At 43.1% G+C, this 24,241-nt stretch overlaps 1 protein-coding gene and 1 non-coding gene across 2 annotated transcripts in view; both read left to right on the forward strand.

The window, feature by feature from the left end:
• Window positions 1–23,413, forward strand: part of DIAPH1 (diaphanous related formin 1) — a 109,119-nt gene extending 85,706 nt beyond the window's left edge. Inside the window, exons 19-28 of the mRNA XM_049786978.1 lie at window positions 4,763–4,861; window positions 10,180–10,274; window positions 10,778–10,879; window positions 11,097–11,336; window positions 11,462–11,591; window positions 12,566–12,690; window positions 13,168–13,332; window positions 13,467–13,602; window positions 15,385–15,471; window positions 22,699–23,413. Of these exons, the coding sequence (XP_049642935.1) occupies window positions 4,763–4,861; window positions 10,180–10,274; window positions 10,778–10,879; window positions 11,097–11,336; window positions 11,462–11,591; window positions 12,566–12,690; window positions 13,168–13,332; window positions 13,467–13,602; window positions 15,385–15,471; window positions 22,699–22,856 (1,337 nt within the window). The 3' untranslated portion in view covers window positions 22,857–23,413. The remainder of the gene's footprint in view (window positions 1–4,762; window positions 4,862–10,179; window positions 10,275–10,777; window positions 10,880–11,096; window positions 11,337–11,461; window positions 11,592–12,565; window positions 12,691–13,167; window positions 13,333–13,466; window positions 13,603–15,384; window positions 15,472–22,698) is intronic.
• LOC126029211 (U6 spliceosomal RNA) lies at window positions 217–318 on the forward strand. The gene has a single exon (XR_007502856.1). It is a non-coding gene; the product is annotated as a U6 spliceosomal RNA (small nuclear RNA).
• Window positions 23,414–24,241: the final 828 nt, after the last annotated feature.

The raw sequence follows: 24,241 nt of genomic DNA on the forward strand, positions 1-24,241 counted from the left end.
TCCTATAAAATATCTAATTTTTCAAACTTGTTTTTAGTATTTTCTTATCTTCCTTTCAATGATTGTAACCCCTTTAGTGTTATTCCCACATTCTTAATTTTAGTAGTATATGAATTCTCTTTTAATCATAAAAACTTTCTACAAATTTATTTTATTGGAGCTGGTCCGAATGCAGTGATGTTTACAATTAATTGATCACAGCCAGTTACAGATTTCTTGCTTCGGCAGCACATATACTAAAATTGGAAGATACAGAGAAGATTAGCATGGCCCCTGCGAAAGGATGACACGCAAATTTATTTTATTGGGTCTATTTTAAAAATAGCTTTCTGGATCATTGATTTATTTTTCCCTCTCCCATCCAAGTACTAAACAGGCCCGACCCTGCTTAGCTTCCAAGATCAGAGAAAATCGGGCATGTTCAGGGTGGTATGACCGTAGACAATTTTTTCCTTCTGTTGTTTTTTATGATTGATTTTTGCTCTTTTTCAGTCCTTTCTGTTTTCTTTTGGTTATCTTTCTATAGTCTTTAATAGGAAATTAGAGTACTGATTTAAGATCCTTTATTTTTTTATTTTATTTATTTATTTATTTGGGTTTTTTTTTTGGCTCACACCCAGCAGTGCTCAGGGGTTACTCCTTGCTCTTCATTCAGAAATCGCTCCTGGCAGGCTTAGGGGACCATATGGGATGCTGGGATTCGAACCACCGACCCTCTGCATGAAAGGCAAACACCTTACCTTCATCCTATCTCTCCGGCCCCTACACCCTTTTTTTTTTTTTTTTTTTTTTTTATTGATTCATTTGATTGATTGGCTTTTGGGCCACACACAGCCATGCTTAGGGGTTTCTCTGGCTCTGCACTCAGAAATTGCCCCTGGCAGGCTGGGGGACCATATGGGATGCCAGGAGTCGAACCGTGTCTGTTCCAGGTCGGCCACGTGCAAGGAAAACTCCCTACCTGCCGTACTATCGCTCCGCCCCCGGATCCTTCCAAATATAAACTGATTGTTGTATTGCTTTATCTCTGCCCCTTATATGTTAATGTCTTTTCATTAGTTTGTGTATAGTATATTAAATTTTCTCTTTGAGGACTAGAGCAATAGTGCAACACTTACTTTGTACGTGGCCAACCAGGTTTGAACCCTGGTACCATATATAGTCCTGAGTCTACCAGGAGTGATTCCTGAATGCAGAGCCAGGAATAAGACCTGAGCACTACTCAGTGTGGCCTAAAAACAAACAAACAAACAAACAAACAAAAACAAAATAAGTACATGAAATTGATATTCTCATGGTGATTTTTCTTAGAGCCACACATTATTTAGAAGTGGTTCTTTTGCTTTCAAACATTTGAAAATTTTGATGTATAGCTTGATTTTTTTTTTCTTCTGTTTTTGGCTCACACTCAATGGTGCTCAGGGATTACTCCTGGTTCTGCACTCAGAAATCATTCCTGGCAGGCTCAGGGAACCATATGGGATGCCATGAACCAAACCTGGGTCTGTCCTGGGTCAGCTGTGTACAAGGCAAACACCTTGCTGCTGTGCTATCACTCCAGCCCCAATAGTCTAATATTTTTAAGGCCAGAGAACTTGCTCTATGATTTACGTACCTTAAGTTAGTTTAAATTAATTTTATGACCCAGAATATGATTTTTCTTTGTGAGTATTCAGTTGTACATTTGAAAAAAATTGTTGGCTGAAGGGTTCTGTATATGTATATTTTTCCAGCCTTTCACTTTGTGAATAACCTGCCTCTTTGTATTTGAAATAATTTTCTTGAAGCTAGAATATTGTTGGGTTTAATTTTTCTCTGCCAGTGTTTTGTGTCCTTGTCCTCTCAGCCTAGGAAAGTCTTGGCCCAAGCTACTTGTGTATGTCTGCCCCAAACAAGGCCAATATTTTGGCTAGATTAAACCTTGTAGTTCTCTTAAGAAACAATCATCGTGAAACTTAAAAAATACATGGCTGGGGCCGGGAAGGTGGCGCTAGAGGTAAGGTTTCTGCCTTGCAAGCGCTAGTGTAGGACGGACTGCGGTTCGATCCCCCGGCGTCCCATATGGTCCCCCCAAGCCAGGGTCGATTTCTGAGCCAGGAGTAACCCCTGAGTGTCAAACGGGTGTGGCCCAAAAACCAAAAAAAAAAAAAAATACATGGCTTATTACTAATAAGACTAGAAAATACACTAGTATATCTGCAAGTTGCAGATAGAAAGAGAATTTTAAAAGGGTGAGCCTGGGGCTGGTCAGTAGCACAGTGTAAGGCATTTGCCTTGCACTCAGCCAACACCAGACAGAGCCCGGTTTGATTCCTAGCATCTCAGATGGTCCCCCGAGCCTGCCAGGAGTGATTTCTGAGCATAGAGACAGGAGTAACCCCTGAGTGCCACTGTGTATGACCCACAAAAATGAAAGAAAAAAAAAAGGTGAGCCTGAGATTTTGCTTCATTGATGTTGAGCATGAGGTATCTAGGATTTCAAGGATTCTCTCTTTATTAGTGGCTTTTAATATAAATTAAGGCTTAGGCAAGGGAAAAGGATGGAGTCATTCAAATGTTCACATGGTTATTTTTGTTTGTTTTGGGGTCACAACCAGCAGTGCTCAGGACTTACTTTGGGTCTGCACTCTGGGATCACTCATGGTTTGCTTGGGGTACCATTAGCGTGCTGGGTGGATTGAACCCCTGGTCGACTGTTTGCAAGACAGTCCCCTTTTCCACAGAACTATCTCTGGCCCCAGGATTTTTTTTTTTTTAATAATACCCTTCAACCCTCATTCTTTCTCCTTCCCCATTATGGTATCAGAGTTCACACACTTGATTGTGTTTTTTGCTTACATGCATTTGCATGTACAACATTGAATATACAACCAACTTAATGATGTGTGCTGGTGTTGAAGATCAATCTTGTGGTTTCACATGTGCATGGAGGTGCTCTACCTCCGAGGACCAAAACTTTGTGGGGAATGCAGCCTAACTCTTTACCTAGTTGTGTAGTTGTCAATATGTTTATTCAAGATGAAGATGAATATATTTGAATAAGTCCTCAGAGATGAAACCATAATGTAAGGTACTTACATTATAATCATTCTCTGTTAATTGTTATATTTGGACTATTAATATTAAAAGGTAGTGGACCAGAGAGTTACAGCTCAATGGCAGAGTTTTTTCCTTTTATGATTGAGACCATGGCTTCTATCTTTGGCACTGCAAAATGAGAAAGTGATGTGTGTGTGTAAGGACTTGCGCCCAATGTTTATTATTTTTGTTTTGCTTGTATTACTTTCCTGTGGTTTCGTTGAACATTTGGGACAGGGATGGAACAAACTTGGCAGTCTTAGTTGGGGTCAACTCCAGCTTGATGATTGGGGGTCCTTGTGGTGCCAGTTACTGAAACCAGGCTCCTTCCTGCATGCAAAGGATGCACCCCAGCTCATTGATTTGCCTCTCTCTCTGGCTCTCTTAGTACATTTCTTTTCTTTTGTTAAAAAACTTTATTTATTGGTTTCTAGGCCTTACTCAGCAGTGCTCAGGGGTCACTCCTGGCTCTGCACTCAAAAATCGCCCCTGATAGACTGGGGGATCATATGAGATGCCGGGAATCAAACCGGGTCCCTCCTGGGTTGGCCACATGCAAGGCAAATGCCCTACCTCTGTGCTATCTCTCTGGCCCCTCTTAGTACATTTCTGAATGAAAGATTTTATTCTTTTTTTTGGGGGGGGGTTTGGGTTTGGGTTTGGTGTTACTCCTGGCTATTGCTCAAAAATCGCTCCTGGCTTGGGGGACCATATGGATGTTGGGGGATCAAACTGCGGTCCATCCTAAGCTAGCGCAGGCACTTGTGCCTCCCCTCCGGCCCTTATATAATCAGCTTTTACCTACCTTTCTGACTGCCTTCCTCAGTCTAACTTAATGACCATTTTTCTTTTTCTCAGAACACCAGACAGTCTCATGCCTTTGCATTTTTTCCCTCTGTCTGAGATGCTTGTTTCTTGTTGCTGTTCATGTGGTTTGCTCTCTACTTTCTAAAAAGTCTTCATTCTCACTTAGGGCCTTTCCTAATCACTCCCTTTTAAGTGGAAATTTATCTTCTCATCAACTGCCCTGCTCTCTTTCCTACTTGATTTCTCTGCATAGCACTTACAGCTATCTAATAATAAACGATTTCATTTATTAACTTGATCTATTTCTCTTTAATAGCCCTAAGACTAGCTGCCAGGTTTTTGTTTATTTCTTTAGTTGGCATTTGGGCCACATTCAGCAGTGTTCAGCGCTTACTCTTGGTCCTACTCTTGGTCTTAATGATCTAGTCAGCACATGCAAGGCAAGTGTCTGGCCTGCTGTACTAAATTTCTCCAGCCCTATAGCGTCCTGTTGTTATGAATAAAGTTTGCATGGATATGCTCATTCATTTCTGTATTGTCTGACTGCTTTTAAGTAGTTGAAGTAGATTATATGGCTAAAATACAATATTTCCTTATTCACGGAGAAGTTTGCTGCTCTCTGCAAACAGATAGGAATGGGAAAGAATTATTGGTAACAAAGACATGAAAGCAAGATATTTTTTTCTCATTGGGGTCAGTAGTCAGTAATAGTAGGTTGGGTGGTCAAAGAGGAAATTAGCCTTGAATAAGAATTTTATGTATAAATAGATTAAGTAAGTAGAAGCCATTTCAGGCTGGGAAGCTGGGACTGTTGTTTAGGTAAGGGACAGATGTACTTTTGTTTTTAATCATACTTTCCCCATCTTTTTCTTGCTAGCCAAGAAGGATCAGGAAGGTGGAGAAGAAAAGAAATCTGTGCAAAAGAAAAAAGTAAAAGAATTAAAGGTGTTAGATTCAAAGACATCCCAGAATCTCTGTGAGTAACTGTGATCCCAACAATTTGAAAAAGTGTAAAGAGTTTTTTTAATAGCTTAATGCTGGTATTTGAGGTCTTATTTACTGAATTTATACTTGTATGCAGCTATTATGTAATGTCTGGGTGTGTATTGTGATGTATGTTTGTGTATGTGTGCACTCAGTATGTGCATGCACATACTCTAGGGACTCCCCAAGAAGTGTTGGGGAGCCTGAGGGCTACTTCTCACAATACTGGAAGGCTTGGACCACTATTTGGCCCTTGGTATGCTTAAGGCCCGTGATGTGGTACTGTTCCAGTTCAGTGGTTCTCTGGGCTACCCCAGCGATGCTCAGGGCACCATGCAGTGCCCCAGATAGAACTCACAACCTCTATGTGCTAGACATAAGCTCCAGCGCTTTGAGCCATCTCTCCAGTTCCCTGCTATTTTATTTAATCTCTGCAGTCATTTAATCTCTTCAGAGATTGTTAGTACCTGGTTTTATGAAAAGGAAATAGAAATTGAGACTTGAAGGAATTATTTTAGTCTTATACCTAGTAAGAGACATGTCTAGAATTTAAACCATAAATTAATTCAAAACTCTTTTTATTGCTATAATAAGAAATTACCACAAAATCCGGGGCCGGTGAGGTGGCGCTAGAGGCAAGGTGTCTGCCTTCCAAGGGCTAGCCAAGGAAGGACCGTGGTTCGATCCCCGGCATCCCATATGGTCCCCCCAAGCCAGGGGCAATTTCTGAGCGCTTAGCCAGGAGTAACCCCTGAGCATCAAACGGGTGTGATTAAAAAACAAATAAACAAACAAACAAAAATTACCACAAAATCTACCATGGAACTGGAGAGATCATATAGTGAGTGGGTAAGGCATTGACCTTGAATAAGACTGATCCAAGCCTAACTCCCAGTACTACATATGATCCGAGTTGGGGAGGAGAGAGACAGAGACAGAGAGGAGAGAGAGAGAAGGAAGAAGAAAGAAAAGAAAGAAAAAAGGAAAGGAAAGGAAGGAAAGAAGGAAGGAAGGAAGGGAGGGAGGGAGGGAGGGAGGAAGGAAGGGAAAGGGAAAGGAAAAGCGGTAGGGCATTTATTTGCCTTGCATGCAGCAGAATGGATGGTGGTTCCATATGATCCTCCGAGTCAGCCAGGATCGATTTTTTGAGTGCAAAGCCAGGAGTGACTCCTGAGCACTGCTGGGTATGACCCCCTCAAAAAAAAAAAAAAAAAAAAAAGAAAAGAAAAGAAAGTAGTGATGATCCTGAGTACAACTCTTTGTGGCCAAAAACAAAAAAAAGAAAAAAAATTGGCCTACCACAAGTGCTCTAGTCTTTATATATATTCTTCCTTCTCACTTTCTTTTATGTAATTAAATGCAAGTATTGTCTTGATTTTAGTTAAACTTAAAATTATTTTGTGGTTATGAGTAATGTAAATCACACCTCTCTTAGAGTAGGATCAGTAACTCCTAAGAATTCTATTCTAAACTTCCTTCCTGTATGCATTAATTTATAATTCCTCTATAAAATTTGGTATAAAACATACTTCCTGATAATCAGGATGACTCAATTTTTGTTCATTTTTATATTCTCTCTACTTTATGCTGAGTAATACAGATTTAAATATATCTTCAATAATTTATGGGGCCTGTCGGGTTGCAGGCACTATTAAGCATGTACTAGACACATGCTCCAAAGATGAAATAAATATATGTACTTTCTCAGGAGTGGGAACATGGCTCAGAGGGCCAGAATGCATCCTTTGCATTGCTCGGAACCCCCATTCAATCCCTGACAACTACATGATCCCTCCTGCACACCTTCCCACACAATGGGAGTGATCCCTAAACTTAGCTTCTACACATTGCTGGATGTGACCTGAACTGATAAATTCATTTTTAGTCTTACAGTATGACTATTAGTCCTCTGTTTCTAAATGAATAAATCAAAGTTCAGATTATATCCCTTGGCCAGCATCATACAAGTAATGAATATACATGCCAATAAATAAAATCAGTGCTATAATATTGAGAACAGTAAGCCCTTACATTATTCTTAGCTATAAACCTTAGATCATTCAAAACAATCATTAATTAACAGGATAAGTCCTTTTATGAAGCAGAGTCTCAAGTGATATAAGGTAGTTTCTTTTTTTAATATTCTCTCAATAACATAAAACATGAGTAATTATTATTTTAGATATTGAATCAAGACTATAGAATTTTGTTTCAGACCAAAAAGTAAGTTATGGTAAGTAGTAGCTCAGATTGAATAGTGCTATGATGCAGGATTTCAAGGAAGTGTCAGCAAAGTCAAGTGAGATAGCACATTCAAGGTCAATTCAGAGACAACTGTTTCAGCTAAGTTAAATGAAAGGTGAGTGCTGGTTGAGTGCAGCCATTAGGATCATCCATTAGTCTGAAGCCAATGATGTCATCTTCTGAGAAAACTCTATAGTTTGGGAATTGTAGATAGTCGAGTACACGTGAACTAAAGCACTTTGTGGGAGAGAAGTAGGAGAGGATTTTTGGGAAATTGAGACTATATCATAGAAAGTTCTGATAAGCTTAGACTAAAAAGTATTTATTTTATCTGAAAGCATTGGGAGTTATTAAAGAAATTGTAATTAGGAAAGTCAATGATAACATCTTCTATGATTGGGGAAAAGCCACTTCAGCAGTGATTTAAGACTGTATTACTAGTGGAGGATAAAACCAGTCAAAGGATGAGCTACTGTTACAATTTAAGGTAAGTGAGTTGTGATCAGGACCTGAAACTCAAATAATAAGAATGTATCAGAAGATGGAAAAAAGTAAGAATGGAATTTAGTGGTTGAGAGAATAAGGGAAAGGTATTTTCTTGGGTTTCATTACATTTACTGGATGGGAAAATCCAGGGGGACTAACATTTTGTCTTTCATGGAAAGAGCAGTGGACTAAATGAGAAGTGCCAGGTGGTGGGTTGAAATGATTTGGGATAGAATTTAAGGTGCCTGAGATTCTGCCATAAAAATGACTACTTTGGGCATCTGGGAACATCAGGAGGAATGTTAGCTGGAGATAAGAAATTGTGGGGGTTGGGTAATGGAGAGATAGTACACTGAGTAACACTTCTGCCTTGTTGACCCGGGTTTGATCCCTGGTTTGATTTGAGCATCTCCAGGAGTGGTTCCCTTCCCTAAAGAAAAAGAAAAATATAGAAGTTAGCATATTTGTCATAATTGAAGTTATAAATTTGCTTTATAGTCCACTAATAGTGAAAGTATAGATAGGGGTTGAGGTTATTACTTTGCAAGCAGGTGACTAGCCCAGGTGTCTGGGCCTCTGAGCAATATGAGAAACAATTTACAAATATAGGACTGAGAGTAGCTCCTGAGTATCACTGCAGGGTGGGGCCAAAAAATCCAAATATTTAAAGAACAGATATTTGAAGAGCAAGTAGAGAAAATGGGAATTTGGAGAGAAAAAAGAAAAAAGGCAGTATGGCACAGTGCTCTAAAGTGGGGAAGCTCAGGGTTAAATGATGACATTCCAAGTAAAACCAATATCTGACGGGTACTTTCTTTTTTGTTGTAAGTTTTAGGGTCACACAAAGTTTACTCCTGGCTCTGTACTCAGGAATCATTCCTGCCAATGCTTGGGGGGTCATATGGGATGCTGGGGATTGAACATATTGGATGTTGGGCATGTGCAAGGCAAGCACCTTACCCACTATACTCTCTCTCCAACTCCCTAATGATACCTTTTCAAGAGAGAAGAAACTTGATAGTAGGTGTGCACATGTGCTAATGGAAAAAGCTCTAATGCACCTCTTCTGTGAAAACAAGGAGTGAGGGAGGAAACCTGGGGAAAGAATAAAAACAGGCATCGTTTCTAATAAACTTGAGTAAGTGTTCAGCACAAGTTTTCTTTCAGATGATTCCAGAGTAGTTGTTCCTCTTGCCCTAATGCCCTGGCATACAGAGCATCTGCTCCAAACTGAGATCTTCCATGGCCCGTACTAGTTCTTGCCCATGGTTTTGTTCTTATCCATGTCTGGATCCTGCTGAGATTCCCTCTTGCTCAATTTATAGATAGGTAGCATAAGGGAATTGCACAGCAAGTAACTTGACACAGGTTTCATTGTCTAAATAGGAGTAAGATTTTAGAAGTAATAGGGAAGAAGTGGGAAACTTAGGAAATGGGCCTGTTTAGGGAGAACTGCCAAGAGAGCCCAGACAGGCTTAGGAACATGGATCTGGTCCTCAGAGCTCTTCCTCACAGCATTCTTCAACCATGGTGTAAGAGTAGAGAAATGAGGGCCAGAGAGTTGAATCAAAGGGTTGAACCCCAGGTTTGATCCCCAGCACTGTATGGTTCCTATGACACTGCCAGTAGTCCCCTGAGCACAGTAATGAGTAGCCCCCAAGCACTATCAGTTGTGAGTAAAAAAAATTGAGGCATAAGATGGTCGGATTTACTAGAAAGAGAAGATGAGTATACAGAAATAGTCATTAATAGAAGCAGGAGCTAGAAGATGAGTGCTATGATAAACAGGTTCTGGCTTAAATAGAGAAGACAAAGTGGAAACGATTTCATCAGGGAAGTTGGTCAGAGAGAGATGTGAAGAATAAAACAGTGGGATGAGTATCTTTGTAGCAGGTAAAGAAGGTCTAAGTTTTCCTGTATGAGCAAAGACAAGGAGTCACATTGTGACTGTAGTGTGTGACTGTAGCATCAGGGCAGGGTGATAACTCAGGTGAAGCGGGTGTGCTGCCATGCACTGGGACTCGAGCTTGATCCTGGTACCACAGGTCGCTGTGCACTCCCTGTGTCACTCACCCCTAAGCACCAGTGTGATGTCCCTGGTGGCCCTCAATACTGCTGGGCACAAACATTATATCTCTGGCCCAAGCTTTTATGGTCCAGCCTGTCTATTGGTCAAATATAATGAGGAGTGGCCTCTGGGTCCCTTGAGCATTGCTTAAGAGACCCCCTAGTTTAAAAATTAATGTGAGGGTTATTAATAAGAGAAAACTGCAAGGTTAGAAACCTTAGACCCTAGATTTTAGATATATAGACAATGAAGAGCTATGGAGGTTTTGATAGTGACTCTTCCGAAAATTGGCAGCAGTCTGGAACAGGAAGAGACTGAGATGAACATTTTCTTGTGTGCACATTTTTTGTTTGTGGTCCACACCCACTAGTGTTCAGGGCTGACTCCTGGCAGTGCTCAAAGGACCCTCTGTGGCGCCAGGGATGGAACGTGGGTCAGCTGTGTGCAAGGGCAGCAGCCTACCTTCCATTCTATATCTTTAGGCATATCTTTCTTTGTCTTTCTTCTGCCAGCAATCTTCTTGGGTTCCTTCCGCATGCCCTATCTGGAGATTAAGAATGTCATCCTGGAAGTGAATGAGGCTGTTCTAACTGAGTCAATGATCCAGGTAAGAAACAAGCTTGTTTCACTTGAGCTGCAGTCTCCTGTAGTCCCCCTGCTCTCTAGCCTATCTCTTGGCTTCCAGCTCACTTTGGGGGTGCTTCCATCTTCAGTGCCCAGGTTGTTTCTTGGTTCTGCCATCTTACCTGCTGCCTCGCTCCCCTCATCAACCCTCCAACCCAGACCTAGCCCATGTTTTACTCTTTTTTTTTTTTTTTTTTTTTTGGGTCACACCCAGCGGTGCTCGGGGGTTACTCCTGGCTGTCTGCTCAGAAATAGCTCCTGGCAGGCACGGGGGACCATATGGGACACTGGGATTCGAACCAACCACCTTTGGTCCTGGATTGGCTGCTTGCAAGGCAAACACCGCTGTGCTATCTCTCCGGGCCCCCATGTTTTACTCTTAGTGGTCCTGGAGCAGAAGGAGGGACTGACAGGAGAACAGAAGAGCTGTTTGGCTCAAGTTGTGGGCTTATCCTCTCTAATGAGATGGTTCCTTTTCTCTTCCAGAACCTCATTAAGCAGATGCCAGAGCCAGAACAATTAAGGATGCTATCAGAACTAAAGGACGAGTATGATGACCTGGCGGAATCGGAGCAGTTTGGTGTGGTGGTGAGTGAGGCCTGTGAAATGGGCTCTTCTTTGACTGCCTTGCTCCTTCCTCCCAGAGCAGTGAGGCACTGGCTCCCTGCCTCTTGTCTGTTTTGAACCTTTCATTATCTCTCTTCTCCCTGCTCTGGTATTCAGGCTTCCAGAGAGGACTTAGGCACTTGTCTCTGTCCTGCTTCTTTCTCTGTTGTAATGGGATGTGTGTTTTCTGCCCCACCAGATGGGCACAGTTCCTTGCCTGCGGCCTCGCCTCAACGCCATCCTGTTCAAGCTACAATTCAGTGAACAGGTGGAGAATATCAAGCCCGAGATTGTGTCCGTGACTGCCGCTTGTGAAGAGTTGCGAAAAAGCAAGAACTTTTCTAGCCTCTTAGAAATCACCTTACTTGTTGGCAACTACATGAATGCTGGCTCTAGGAATGCTGGTGCTTTTGGCTTCAATATTAGCTTCCTCTGTAAGGTGAGCCACGCTGAGAGCAAGATAATAGGGAAGGCTGTGGGCTTCTCAGGTCCTGTGTTGCTCACTCCTGCTGGTCTTAGACTTTAGGGGTGAATAACAACTAACGATTTCTTCTCTTCCCCAAGCTTCGAGACACCAAATCTACAGATCAGAAGATGACATTGTTGCACTTCTTAGCTGAGTTGTGTGAGACTGACTATCCTGATGTCCTCAAGTTCCCAGAGGAGCTGGCCCATGTGGAGAAAGCCAGCCGAGGTGGGGTAGCTTGGCGTCACTTGAAGCTAGATGATGGTTTTAAGCTCCTGAAATGTCTGCATGCAGAAAGAAGTAGAGCAGTTTAGACTGTGGATCATTTTCACATCAGATTGTTTTAAGTCAAAATAGGGGATGTTTAGACAAGTCTAAACAACAGGGCAGAATATCAGGCAGAAAAAAAGAGAGGTCTTCCTATATGTGGGGGGCTCTCTCTTCCTGGACCAGTTCAGCTTAGATAGACAATTTTTTCCTCATAGAGAAAGCATAGGCTGGCTGGAAGGAGACAATTCAAAGGTCTAGTGTGTATGCTTTTCCTCCTGAGCACTCATGATCCCCCAAAACTGAGTTGCGAGTAGCCCTTGAGCACTGCTGGGTGTGCCCCATGAGCAAACAAAAACGGGCTGAATTGGCAGAAGATAGTCCTTACCATTCCTGAACTAGACAAAGAAGGAGGCAACAGTCCAGGGCACAATGGGCAGGGCACTTCTTGCACGCAGATGACCGGGTTCAGTTTCTTGCATCCATATGGCCCCCTGAGCCTGCCAGCAGCGATCCCTAACTGCAAAGCTGGAGTAAGGCCAGATCACCACTGGGTGTGGCCCAAAAAACTAAAAGAAATAGAAGACAGCATTCAGTTTAAATAGGAACACATTTTTTGTCCAGCCTCTGTGAAGTCTCTCTTTTTCTTAGTTCCTCCTGTTCACTAAAATAAATGAGACTAACATCCCAGGGGATTTTATAGAGTTTTATTAAATTAAATAAAGTTTCTTTTCCCTTAATACTTCTGTACAGCTTGTGGAGGCTGGAGATGCAATCATCAAATAATCTATAGTTTTACTGAAAAGAAGTTAACCTGCTAGAGAAAACATGAAAAGTAAAATAACAAAGCACTAGATGTTTGCATGAAGTTATTCTCGGGGCTTAATAGCATTAAGTTCTTGCTATTGATTTTTTTTTTTTTTTTTTTTTTTTAGTTTCTGCTGAAAACCTACAAAAGAATCTAGATCAGATGAAGAAACATATTTCTGATGTGGAGGGTGTTATTAAGACGTTCCCTCCTACCACAGATGAGAAAGACAAATTTGTTGAAAAAATGACTATATCCTTTCTTGAAATGATATTTACCCCCTAGTTTGGGAAAGAAAACTTCCCAGGGTTGAACAACAGGATTGAACTGATTATATACAATTTTACCTCTTTAAAAATATTTTCTTTTAGTTTAATACATTATTTTTGTAACCAGAAAGCAAACCCACAAGGTCAATAACTATTCACCATTGATCTTTCATCCTCTGCTCCATCTTTACTCTTCACATGTACTTAAATTGTCTTATACTTAAATATATATAATATACTTAAATATACAAATATAAATATATACTTAAATATATAATAGATATGCCATAACTTAAGGCTTACCATTTCCCAATTTTGACTGTTGAGTTGTTTCAGACTTTAGCTAATTATAAACATTGTCATCCTGGAGGTCCTTGTATGTACCGGAATGAATCTTTAGTTTCTCTAGCTGAGTAGTGAGTCTGCATCTTGGTCTTGGTCCTTCACTCTGCCGTTGCACAGCTTTGTGAAGGATGCCCAGGAGCAGTATAACAAGTTGCATTTGATGCACTCTAATATGGAGACACTCTATAAGGAGCTTGGTGAGTACTTCCTCTTTGACCCCAAGAAGTTGTCGGTGGAAGAATTCTTCATGGATCTGCACAACTTCAAGAACATGTTTGTGGTGAGTAAGAGATACCTGCTAACTGAATCTTTTGTGGACAGTTCTTGCCTTCCACTGCATTTGTGTTGGCTGGTAGCAGTTAGTTGTGCCTATGTAATGCATGCATGCCTATGTGCTCATTGTTGTTCCTTCAGCAAGCAGTCAAGGAAAACCAGAAGAGGCGGGAGACAGAGGAGAAGATGCGTCGAGCAAAACTTGCCAAGGAGAAGGCAGAAAAGGAACGGTTAGAAAAGCAGCAAAAGAGAGAGCAGCTCATAGATATGAATGCAGGTAAGACGTGATGGGCTGATGGGATGAGGTAGAAGCGTTTGGAAAGCTTCCCTGTCCAGAATCTCCAGAGAGAACAGCTCATGTCTGAGCTCAACTTCTGGCAAACAATTGCTGGCTGCCTAGTACCTCCAATAGTCTGATGCTGGACTTGAACCTAACTCAGTTTCATGTACATTCCAATTCTCTATGCTCCAGTCTCTTTCTCTCTTCTGCTTCCTGTACTCTCTCTTCTCCCCAGTGATTTCAGTATTGCTGCAACATGTACTCTTTTCTTCTGCCAGTCCCAAAGTTCTCTGGCCTGTTTTTTATACCCTCTACTTCATCATCTTTGTTCTTCTCCCTAAAATGTTTTCCTGGTCCTGTTCTCATCACTTAATGGTGGCTTACATTCCCTTTGTGCTTATTTTACTACATAATGATGTCCCCAGCCCTTCAGCACTGTTGTACATACGGATTGGATTATAGAAAGATTGAACTTTTGCGAAGGGGACTGGGATGCTGGCCACCCTCTTTCTTTAGCAGAATCTCTATTTAGCTACCAGAAGCATGTCTTTGTTGAAACATATGGCCTCAATTATTGGCCCTCTGTTTCCTGTCTCTGCTGTTTTCCTGCTGCTGATTCCCAGCCCCCTCTGGCTGCTGTATACAGGCAGCGGAAATCCAGCATGCAGTGGCTCGAAGCACTGAGCTGATTCCACCCTTCTTGAACTGGAGGGGGCTGCAGCTGTCTAAAGGAAGGGTTTTTTGAGGCTTCTGGGTTTGCTGAGAATCATAATCCTTTGTTTAGCAAAAGAGGCTAGAGCTGATCTACTGTCTTTTGCTCCAAGGGATTTTCCCTTTGCAGTTCCCACTGGGGAAAGATCAGGGACCTGAAAGGGCAGAAATTGCCTATATTTCTATCTTTCAAAAACCCTTTTCTGGATAGCAATTCCTCTGCCCTTGTCCCAGTTGTAAGTCACAAGCTTTGTTCTGATAATGCTATTAGTGCCCGCAGTAAGTATTTTTCACCTCCACCAGGCCTCTAGGGTTTGTTTCCACAAGTATCTAGGATGCAGGAAGGACATGTGGGATGAGTCCTCAGGTGGCTCAGTGGGCCTTGCCCTGCCTGAATCCCTGGGGCAAGTAGATGAGGTTGGAATGTAGGTCAGCTGCATGGTGATGTGCTGCCAGCAGGTGGCGCCTGGAACAGAGAGCCCTTCGGCTCTGCAGCTTCTGACTCCTTGGGATTTCACAGTTTCAGATTTCACCACCAGAGCTGTTGCCATGGAAACAGAACCAGGCTACAAGAAGGATTCTGCATTAACTCTTTAAGTTCCAGTCTGGATGCTCCTTCTAGGCTCTGAGTTGACTTTGGGAGGATGCAGCCACTGGGGGCAGTATTAAAGTGAAATGTACTCTGTTTCTCACCTTCCCATAGCCCTCTAAAACCTGACCCAGGCTCTCTCTACGATGTTTATGTTAATTGTGATATATTTCCTTCTTAATTTCCAAGTTTCTAAATCTCTCTTTGTACCTCTGGTTATGGAGTTGGATAATTCTAAGATTCTGTCTGCTAGTCTTGATTGGGTTGACAGGAGGGTGACCCAGGAAATTATCCCAAGGCTAGTTAGTAGTGAAACCTTTTATTTTAACATTTTTTGGACAGCATTTTAATTAAACATGGACATTGGGGCTTGAGGCTGATTCCTCCATCTCTGTAAATCCTCTACCCCCATGGCATGGCTAATTATAGGCATGTGATTGGGACCAAAGTGCTTACATATTTATCTTTGTTCCTGAAAGAGGGTGACGAAACAGGAGTGATGGACAGTCTTCTGGAAGCCCTGCAGTCGGGGGCAGCGTTCCGGCGGAAGAGAGGGCCTCGTCAGGGTAAGTAAGCAAGTGGGTGTTGGAGCAGGGGTGTCTCTGCTTCTAGTCCTGCTGATTTGGACTAAGGGGTTAGCCCAGATCCCTTCTGTAGATCTTACATCTAGAATGGATCATTTAGTCCTTTGCCTTTCTGTTAGAAGGTACTGCCTGGGGGAACAGGGAATGAGGGAAACAGCAGTTTATTACATTTGATGATAATTACATCTCTCCCCACTCTTGAAGCAGAGACTTGAAACAAGAAAAGGACATAGGTTTAGGGTGGGGATATGAATTTGAGCATATGAATAGAAAATGGCCTAAATATAATCTTTAATATTAGAGCTGAAAAATACAAAAGAAGTACAAAGGAAAAAGTAAGTCATGAATTCTTACTCTTACACAACCAGGAGTGATGTATAAAGAACAATAAATGTATAAAATTGGGAGACTAAAGAGATAGTATAGCAATTAAGGCATTTCTCTTACATGCTGTCTACCTGGGTTTGATCCTCCAGTCCCCCCCGGAATGATCCCTGAGTGCAGAACCAGAAGTAAGCCCTGAGCTTCCCTAAACCTCTTCTTCAAGTCTTCAAAAATTTCAATGGATTGTGTTGAGCCTTTAAATTTATTTTTATTTATTTGTTTGTTTATTTTCTTTTTGGGCCACACCTGGTGACGCTCAGGGGTTACTCCTGGCTATGTGCTCAGAAATCACTTCGGGGACCATATGGGACGCCGGGAGATTGAACCGCATGTGGTCTGTCCTGGGTCAGCTGCATGCAAGGCAAATGCCCTACCACTGCGCCATTGCTCTGGCCCTGAGCCTTTGACTTTATTTAAAAATTGAAGAGGACAATTGAGCCATGCATTAGTATGGGAAAGGATCTGTAGATCAGTTTCTTTTGAGGCACTACGATGGCTGGAAGACGAATTCCAATGATGTAGCCAAGCCACTTCTCATGTGCTCTTGATCCACACTGTTCTGTCTGGTGCAGACCCCTGGTATTCACAGTGAAAGCTTCTTTTTTTTTTTATTCTTTTTTTTGGGGGGAGGCACACCTTGTGGCACTCAGGAATTACTTCTGGCTCTGTGCTCAGCAATTGCTCCTGGCTCAGAGGACCATATGGGATGCAAGGGATTGAACCTGCATCCATCCTGGGTCAGTGGCATGCAAAGCAAACGCTCTACCGCTGTGCTACCACTCCCATCCCTAAGCTTTTTTCTAGACTGAAAGGCATTTATAGGAAAGACATTAGGAAGGGTTTCTCTCTCTGAGGGGGTTAGAACTCTGTTCCCTGAGAAGTATTTCTATCTGTTGGTGTGTTGACATGTGATTCACTGGAAGGTTATTATAGGAGAAGAGTTATGAAGCTACTGGTAAAAGCTGGCTGCCTCTTTCTAACCAGACTCAATGCTCAGAGGGAAGTTCCCTTCTGAGGCACTTCAGAATTACCTCAGAACTTGTCCTAATGAGTAGAGCCCCTAGTTCCAGCTCTAACCATTTTCTGTCCACTCTGAGTATAGGCTCACTAGAGAGGAGTAGGGGTGGATATGAGGAGCTCAGACTTTTCTGCTAGAGCATGTAGTATTGTTTGGGCAGAGAACAGTCAGTGTTCTCTTGTGTTTACTCCTGAAAGGACGTTGCAACATTGCTTCCTATCTGCCATATAAGGTGATGTTCTTGTCAAATAAAAATACACGGATCTCACTGTTTCCCTCTACCTCTCAAATGAAGTGTCAACCTGCTTTAGACTTTTGGTGATTCCTTTTTAAGCCTCTTCCTGTAGAACTACACTAAATCCCAGATGCTTCCTGTCCACAGACATGAAAAGGAAGCAGCCAGACATGAATAGCTTCCGTCTACTGGGGAAGCCCCTTTCTCCACCTCTTCCCAAATGAGAAACCAGGATTCCCAGGCCCAGGAAGCAGGGTTTCCAGTAGAATCTAACTGTTCAGCCAAGGAACTGAACTAGTCAAAGTAGTTTCCCAGTGCATTTAGGAACAAGAGATGAACACTGGAACTATTGAGGCCAAATAAGATGCATGTGAAAATTGCATACTTAGAAGCCAACTCCAGCCTGTGATTTTACCTTTCTGACAGTTGGGTTTGATCAGCATATCTGCACACATCTAGGAGAATATCAAATGGGAGATCTTTCCACTTACTCTGGTAAACTCTGAGGTCTTGGCACATTTACATTATATAAATTGATATTTCCTCTTATAAAAAAAAAAGTTAGGTACCAAAGTATAGTATAGAAACATGGAGGGGGTCAAAAGACTCAAAAGACAGAGAGGAGGGATTGGTCAGGATGTAAGGCACTTGCCTGGCACACAACCAACTCAGGTTTAATTGCTGTAACTGCATATGATTTCCTGAGCATTGAGCTAGGATTAAGCCTTGAGCACAGCTGGTGTGACCCCCAATCAAAGAAATTAAAAATAATAATAACAAAAATAAAGACTACTTCTAACAAATGCTCAAATGCTAGACAAATCGCTTAATGTTTCTGGGATTTCACATCTTTGTGAGAGTTGGACTCGAATAGTCTCAAGGGCCATCCTTTCCAGCTTTAGTATCTTTTTTATACAACAACAGTAGGATTAAAAAGCAAGGAAAGAGGCTGGACCCAGAAGCCTCATTCTTAGACTCTTAAATGCTCTGATGGCTCTGGGTTTCCATCAGTTGTTCTGGCCTTAGCTGGTCCCTCTTTCTTGGCCATCTCTGACTGTTCCTTCTGATGCATTGCTTTGACCAGAAAAGAGTAGCTCTATGAGGTGGCTCTGCCTCACAGCCCTTCTCAGTTCCAGAGAGACAGCTGTCTCTATTCAAAGGCACCAGCCTCTTCCCTAGATTTTAAAGGAATGCTCGAATCATCCGGTCTCTAGAAACCTGCAGGAGGGACCAGTGTACAAAAGGCCCATTGAGGAGCAGGAAGAAGAAAGTTACTGTCAGGGTTGGTCCATTCAGAGGAACGCATGAACTGCTGTGATCTGCAGGGTGTGGGAGAACAAAGGTTTGTGTGTCAAAGGGAAGAATCCATGTGATTGTATTCCAGCTACTATTTCAAGCCCATGATTGAGTCAGCTTGTGGCTTAATGATTCAACTCTATCATCTCCATGTTGAATTGTGGCCTCTTTTACATAAGCCATCGGCTAACTAGGATAAGTCAAAGAAGAAAGAAGCTTGTCTCTCTTTCCCTTTCCTTTCCTCTATTCCTTCCTAACTTCCTTCCAAGTTCATCTATAGTGATAGAAACTTGGAATTGGGGAAGACTCCAAAGCCATCCGTTAATAAGCATCGGACCTCTTCATAGGTCTAAGTAACTGACCCACTCGACTAAGATCTTGCCTGATCCACAACTTAGTCTAGGTCTCTTTCACTGAATGTGCAGGACTGGACAGGAGGTAACTAAGACTCCTCTGTATGGGCCAGAAGTTTTAGTTCATACTTTCCAAAAAGGGATCTTGACATGGTGAAATTGCTTCAGGGATTTCTAATGACCAACTGTCTAGAAAAGATTAAGGGGACCAGAGCAATAGAAAAGGGGTTAAGGTACACACCTTGTATGATACCCACCCTAACTTGAATCTCCAGCACAACATATGGTCTGTGTGAGTCCAGAGCCAGGAGTATCCTGAGTCCTGCCAGGTATGCTCTCTCTCTAAAAAAAAAAAAATCTGCGTTTTATACCCCCAAGTCCAGCCTTGTAAAAATAGGACAAGAATTCTAATTAGGGGAGTTTGGGGACAATAATGAGTTTAAGATGATAATGACCGGCCCATCTGTCCTAGTTTCCTCTTCCCTGAGGAAGCTTATTAACAAGAGTGCTTCCTCTATAGTTGCGGTGTCTAGCTTGTGGTTTGTTCTTTTTCAAATCATTAACCTTTTCTAGTTCATTTTTACTGGTATTAAATGTTGAGTTTTGCTAGTGTTCTTATTTGAGGCTACTCCTAATGGCCAGGATTCTGGCCTCAGAGATCTTTAACCATCATCTTGAGGTTGTTCCTTTTCCCTGACATCTGCAGGCTATACCCTTATTATCCCCTGAGCCCATAGATTCAAAACACGCATCTTTTTCTCTAATGCTTGTTGTTAATTTGTTTATTTTGTTTTGAGCCATACCTTGTGATGCTTAGGTTATTCCTAGCAAAAGCCCTACCCTTTGACTGTTTTTGAATGATCTAAACAAGGAGACCCAAATTATGGAAAGATAGAGAAATCAATTTTTCTAGATTATTCACAATTTTCATTGTAACCATACTGCTGAAAACAGAGCAGAATTCCTGGATTCTGAAGCTATTTCCAGCAAATATTTTCTCATTTCTCATTCTGATGTTTATTTTTGTTTTGGGGTCACACTTGGTGCTGCTAGGGCTTACTCCTGTTTCTTTGCTCAAGGATCACTCCTGAAGAACTCAGGGGACCATATTGGGATCGAACTTGGGTCAGCTGCATGCAAAGTTATCACTTTACTTTCTGTGCTTTTGGTCTGGCCCTCATTCTGACTTTCAGCCAAATAATGTCCACCCCTGGTCTACCTACTTTCTCTGCTAAAGATTAAAAATTTAATATTTTCTTACCATGCACTCATCTTTTTCATTAAATTTATTATACTTCAGATGCTTTTTATTGAATCTAGAAATATTTAGAAACATTGATTATGTTGAGAACATTTATTACCGCCTTTAGAGCAAAGATTCCTAGACTTTTACATATTTTTTTCCATCCTCTCCCTTTTTAGGAAAAAAATTTCCTCAGGGTTCCCCAAAATCCTACTTTCCATAAGTAAACAAAAAGTGTCCCCCAATTGTATTCTGCCCCTGGATTATTCAAGCATCCCTCATTTTTCTCCTGCCTTTCCCCATTTTTTCTACTCCTCCCTCTCTTCCCCCAATACTTTCTCAACTGCTAGGGTCAAATTGAAAGGACAGTAAAGCAATATCAAGTCCCTGCCTTTCCAAACATGAGAAGGGATTTACTTGAAGTAAAAAGTTTTCTAAGCCGGGATACTAAGAGCACCTAAGGCTTGGCTGGAGAGACTGACCAGGAGGAACGCTGAGGACACGTGCCCGTGTGGATCACCTTAGTCAAGTGGTGCTGAGGCCACGTAGCATGGGTCTATGTGGAACCCGAGTCTTCCTCAGCACCTTCTCCCTTCTCCTGCATCCCCTCAGAGCTTCCCTTTTTCTCTCTCCTTTTCTTAGATAGCCCCATTCACCTGGGCGGAGGAAGAGGCGGCAGAAGCCTATGGATTGGTAACCTGTGGGCATGCCGTGTGTTCCTGCTGACCTGGGGTAGCCTCTGCCAGGATCACGGGCACTGGATCGGGTCTGCACAGACACTCAGAGCCCTGGTGAAGCCTTGGGCTCTCAGATCCAGATTTGGCTTCTCCCACCTTGAGGCAGAGACCCTTGGGTTGCTTTACTTGCTGGCTTCTCAGACCCACTTCCCTTCTGCCCGGCTCTGCACTGCCCTGGTCTTGGTCCTTGTTCCATTTAGGAGTTCAAGGTTTCTCATTTCTTGCTTCTCGATGGTTTTGACCCCACTTTTCCACACAACTTTGCCCTGTCCCCAGAAAATTCCTTTTTTGTTTTTGGGGGTTGTGTGTTTTGGTGGTCACACCCAGTGATGCTCAGGGGTTACTCCTGGTAGTCTTGGGGGACCATATGAGATACAGTAATCAAACGGAATACAATTCAAGTGCTCTACCCATCCTACTGCTTTATCCCCAGAAAAGTCTTTTTAAATGAAAGATTTGCCCTTTTATAGTATACCGTTCTGGTTTTATAGTATATTCCTAAAGTTAATTCCTCAGAATTAAGTCCAGAACATTTCCATTTCCAAGAGAAGAAACCTTATCCCACTAGCAGTCACACCCGTTCTTGTCTACAGGCACCCACTCGTGCACTGTCTCTGTGAACTAGGTTTTAGACATTTTCTGGAAATGGACTTAGAACATGGTGGGTGACCTTTGTGTCTGGCTTCTTCACCTCCAAGCAGGCCTGCTCCCAGGCCTGGGAAGAGATACCCACCTGCTCCCAAGTAATGCCTTCTTGGCTCAGAAGACTGGGACATACAGTTGGATTTGATAGCTGCATGTGTGTTCCTGTCATTTGAGCAGAAACACCTGCTTCTGGTTCTTCTTCCAGTTTAGGATAACAACTACAGCTTCACAGTGCGAGGGCCTCTCCTGGCCATCCTTCACCCTCGCTCTGCCTCCTTGACATACTTCTCATGCCTCTCCCAGAGGGCTGCATGTAGCGCTCTTGGCATTTGAATCACAGGTGCTACTACCCTTGAGACAGGAAAGAGCCAAGCTATGGGCTTCTGGGCTTATAGGAAGCAGGACTAGGGTGGGTGTGTGACATGCATGTGATGGCCATGTGGGCTGTTGCTGCTTTTCTGCAGGAACCCTCTTACCCCCAATCCCTGGCTTGCTGAAGGCCTCCTTCTACTTGGGATTACCTTCTGCAGGGCTGAGGAAGTATTTGGAGCCTAGAAGCTTCCAGGAACTGCCCAAAATAAAAATAAAATACATTAAAAAAAGAAAAAGAGTTTATTTAAACTCAAGGCTCTGATGAGAAAATGGATGTGGAGACTTTTATCTCTAATTAAGTTACATAGATAACACTTGTACACAGTCTTATCTAACTGCATTCAAACCTCTTTGTTTTTCAAATGCAATAAATTTTATTGTATCTGATCCCCAGCTATGCTCAGGGATCACTCTTGGCACTGTTTGGAGGACCCTATGCAGTGCCAGGGACTGATTGAACTAAGGATACTTTCCCCCATTGTACCATCTCTTGTCCCCACACTTCATAAGGGAGCCAAGAGCAGGACTTGTTATTTTGCTTGTCCATACTTTTATATTTTCTAAACACACACACACACACACACACACACACACACACATACACACACACATACGCACACACGCACAGAGAAAAGGAATGGCAGCATTGAAGAATGCTGATAATAATTCTATATTCTCTAAATACATAAGCGCGCATATGCATACACAAACACACACATACACACAAGGCATGATAGAGTTCAAGAATGCTGATAATTCCACTTATTCCCAGCTATTTGCTTTTCTTTCTTCAAAAGAAAACCCCTTTGAACCAGGCTAGACAGTCATATTTGCATGGCTTCTGGCTGAAGGTTTGCCTGGCTGTTGGAAAGGATCTTGAAACTATGCTTTGTATGAACCAGATCTCTCATGTTGTTTCTTTGCAGCCAACAGGAAGGCTGCGTGTGCAGTCACATCGCTGCTAGCCTCAGAGCTGACCAAGGATGACACCATGACTGCTGTTCCTTCCAAGATAGCCAGGAGTGGGGATGGAATCCCTACGATCCTGGAGGAAAGCAAGGAGTTGGTGGGCCGAGCCAGCTAGCTGGGTCCTGTGCCCAGGCAGCTACTCTGGAGCCCCAGACTGTCCTGCCCTGCAGCATGTGCCTAAAGGGTCACAGAGACATTGCCCTGGGGGGCTGCATCCATCATTCTGACCCCATCTTTCCTTGGGCCTGCTGCTCTCTATCCATCACACACAGCTTCAGCTGCCTGGAGGCCAGGAGAAGAGGGCAGTGCAGGGAGGCCTGAATCCAGCCCCACCAGCCCTGGCTGTTATTTTACCAAAGCGGCCTCCATGTTTGCTGCCTTAACCCCAACAATCTCCTCTGTTACTCCCACGCCTCATCTCTGATGACCTGCTCTCAATCCCTGGCTTTCCAGCGGGCTCATCCCATGTCAGTCTTGCTAGGTTTCTGCTTTTCTTCTGTGGTTTCTCCGGCCCTGGTAACGGCATGGGACTAGTGAACCTTCGGGCTCTGTCTCTCCTTCCATTGCTGTCACCTCTGCTCTGCTCTTGTTATTTATTACTAGTGGTGTGGCATTGGGGAGCTGCTTTTAAGGACAGAGAGAGCAGATCCCACCCTCCCCTCACCTTCTGGGGCAAGGCCTCAAAACCCAAATTAAAAGACCTGGACACTTTACCTGTTCTGTGGTGGCCGAGGCCTGAGCCTTGTGGTAGATGGACAAGGCAGGGAGCCCCCAGCCTGCTGCCAGTCTCGTGCCCTCACCTCTGCATGGCTGCACCAGACCCCCACTCCCCAGCCCTGATTCCTACTCTTGCCTCCTGGCGCTGGTGCATTCTAGAGTATGGGCTGGATCCGATCTTCCAATGCCTCACCCTTGTCACTAAGGAAATGGGAGGTGGAGCCTCCTGGCTGAGAAATTGTTTCGCAAATGGATCTATTTTTATATGAGATTTTTTTTTTTTTAAAGAAAAGTAATTTTTTCTTTTCCTTACCCTTCTTCCCCTTTCTCCTCCATAATGTTGAGGCTTTGCTGTCAGAGTCCTGGAATTTCTCCCCACAAGCCTCAATCCTGAACCAGCCCCGAACCTCCAGCTCAGCCCTCAAGCATCCAGGCTCTTGAGGCCAGTGCACTCTCCAACGCCCAGCACTGGGCAGGAGGCAACTCCTCTCTAGGGTAGCTGAGCCCAGGGGGCTGAAGAGCTTGGTTTTTATAAATGTAATATATTCATCAAGCCAAATGTGCAAATGCTGATTGGACACTCGGGGGAAAGTGGGCATAGAGAACCATCCCCCTGCTTGGTGCCCCTCCTTGTTCCCTACTGAATTGCAGACAGGCCATACTGTCCAGGGGCACCAAACCACAGGGAGCTCAGATTCCCTAGTCAGGGCCACTCTTGTCCTCCCTGTGCCTTCTTTAGCTCACCTCGGCAAGGAAGAGGGGTGAAGGGAGAGAGGCTGGCAC

The sequence above is a fragment of the Suncus etruscus genome, chromosome 14 (assembly GCF_024139225.1).
Source record: "Suncus etruscus isolate mSunEtr1 chromosome 14, mSunEtr1.pri.cur, whole genome shotgun sequence".
NCBI classification, from domain to species: Eukaryota; Metazoa; Chordata; class Mammalia; order Eulipotyphla; family Soricidae; genus Suncus; species Suncus etruscus.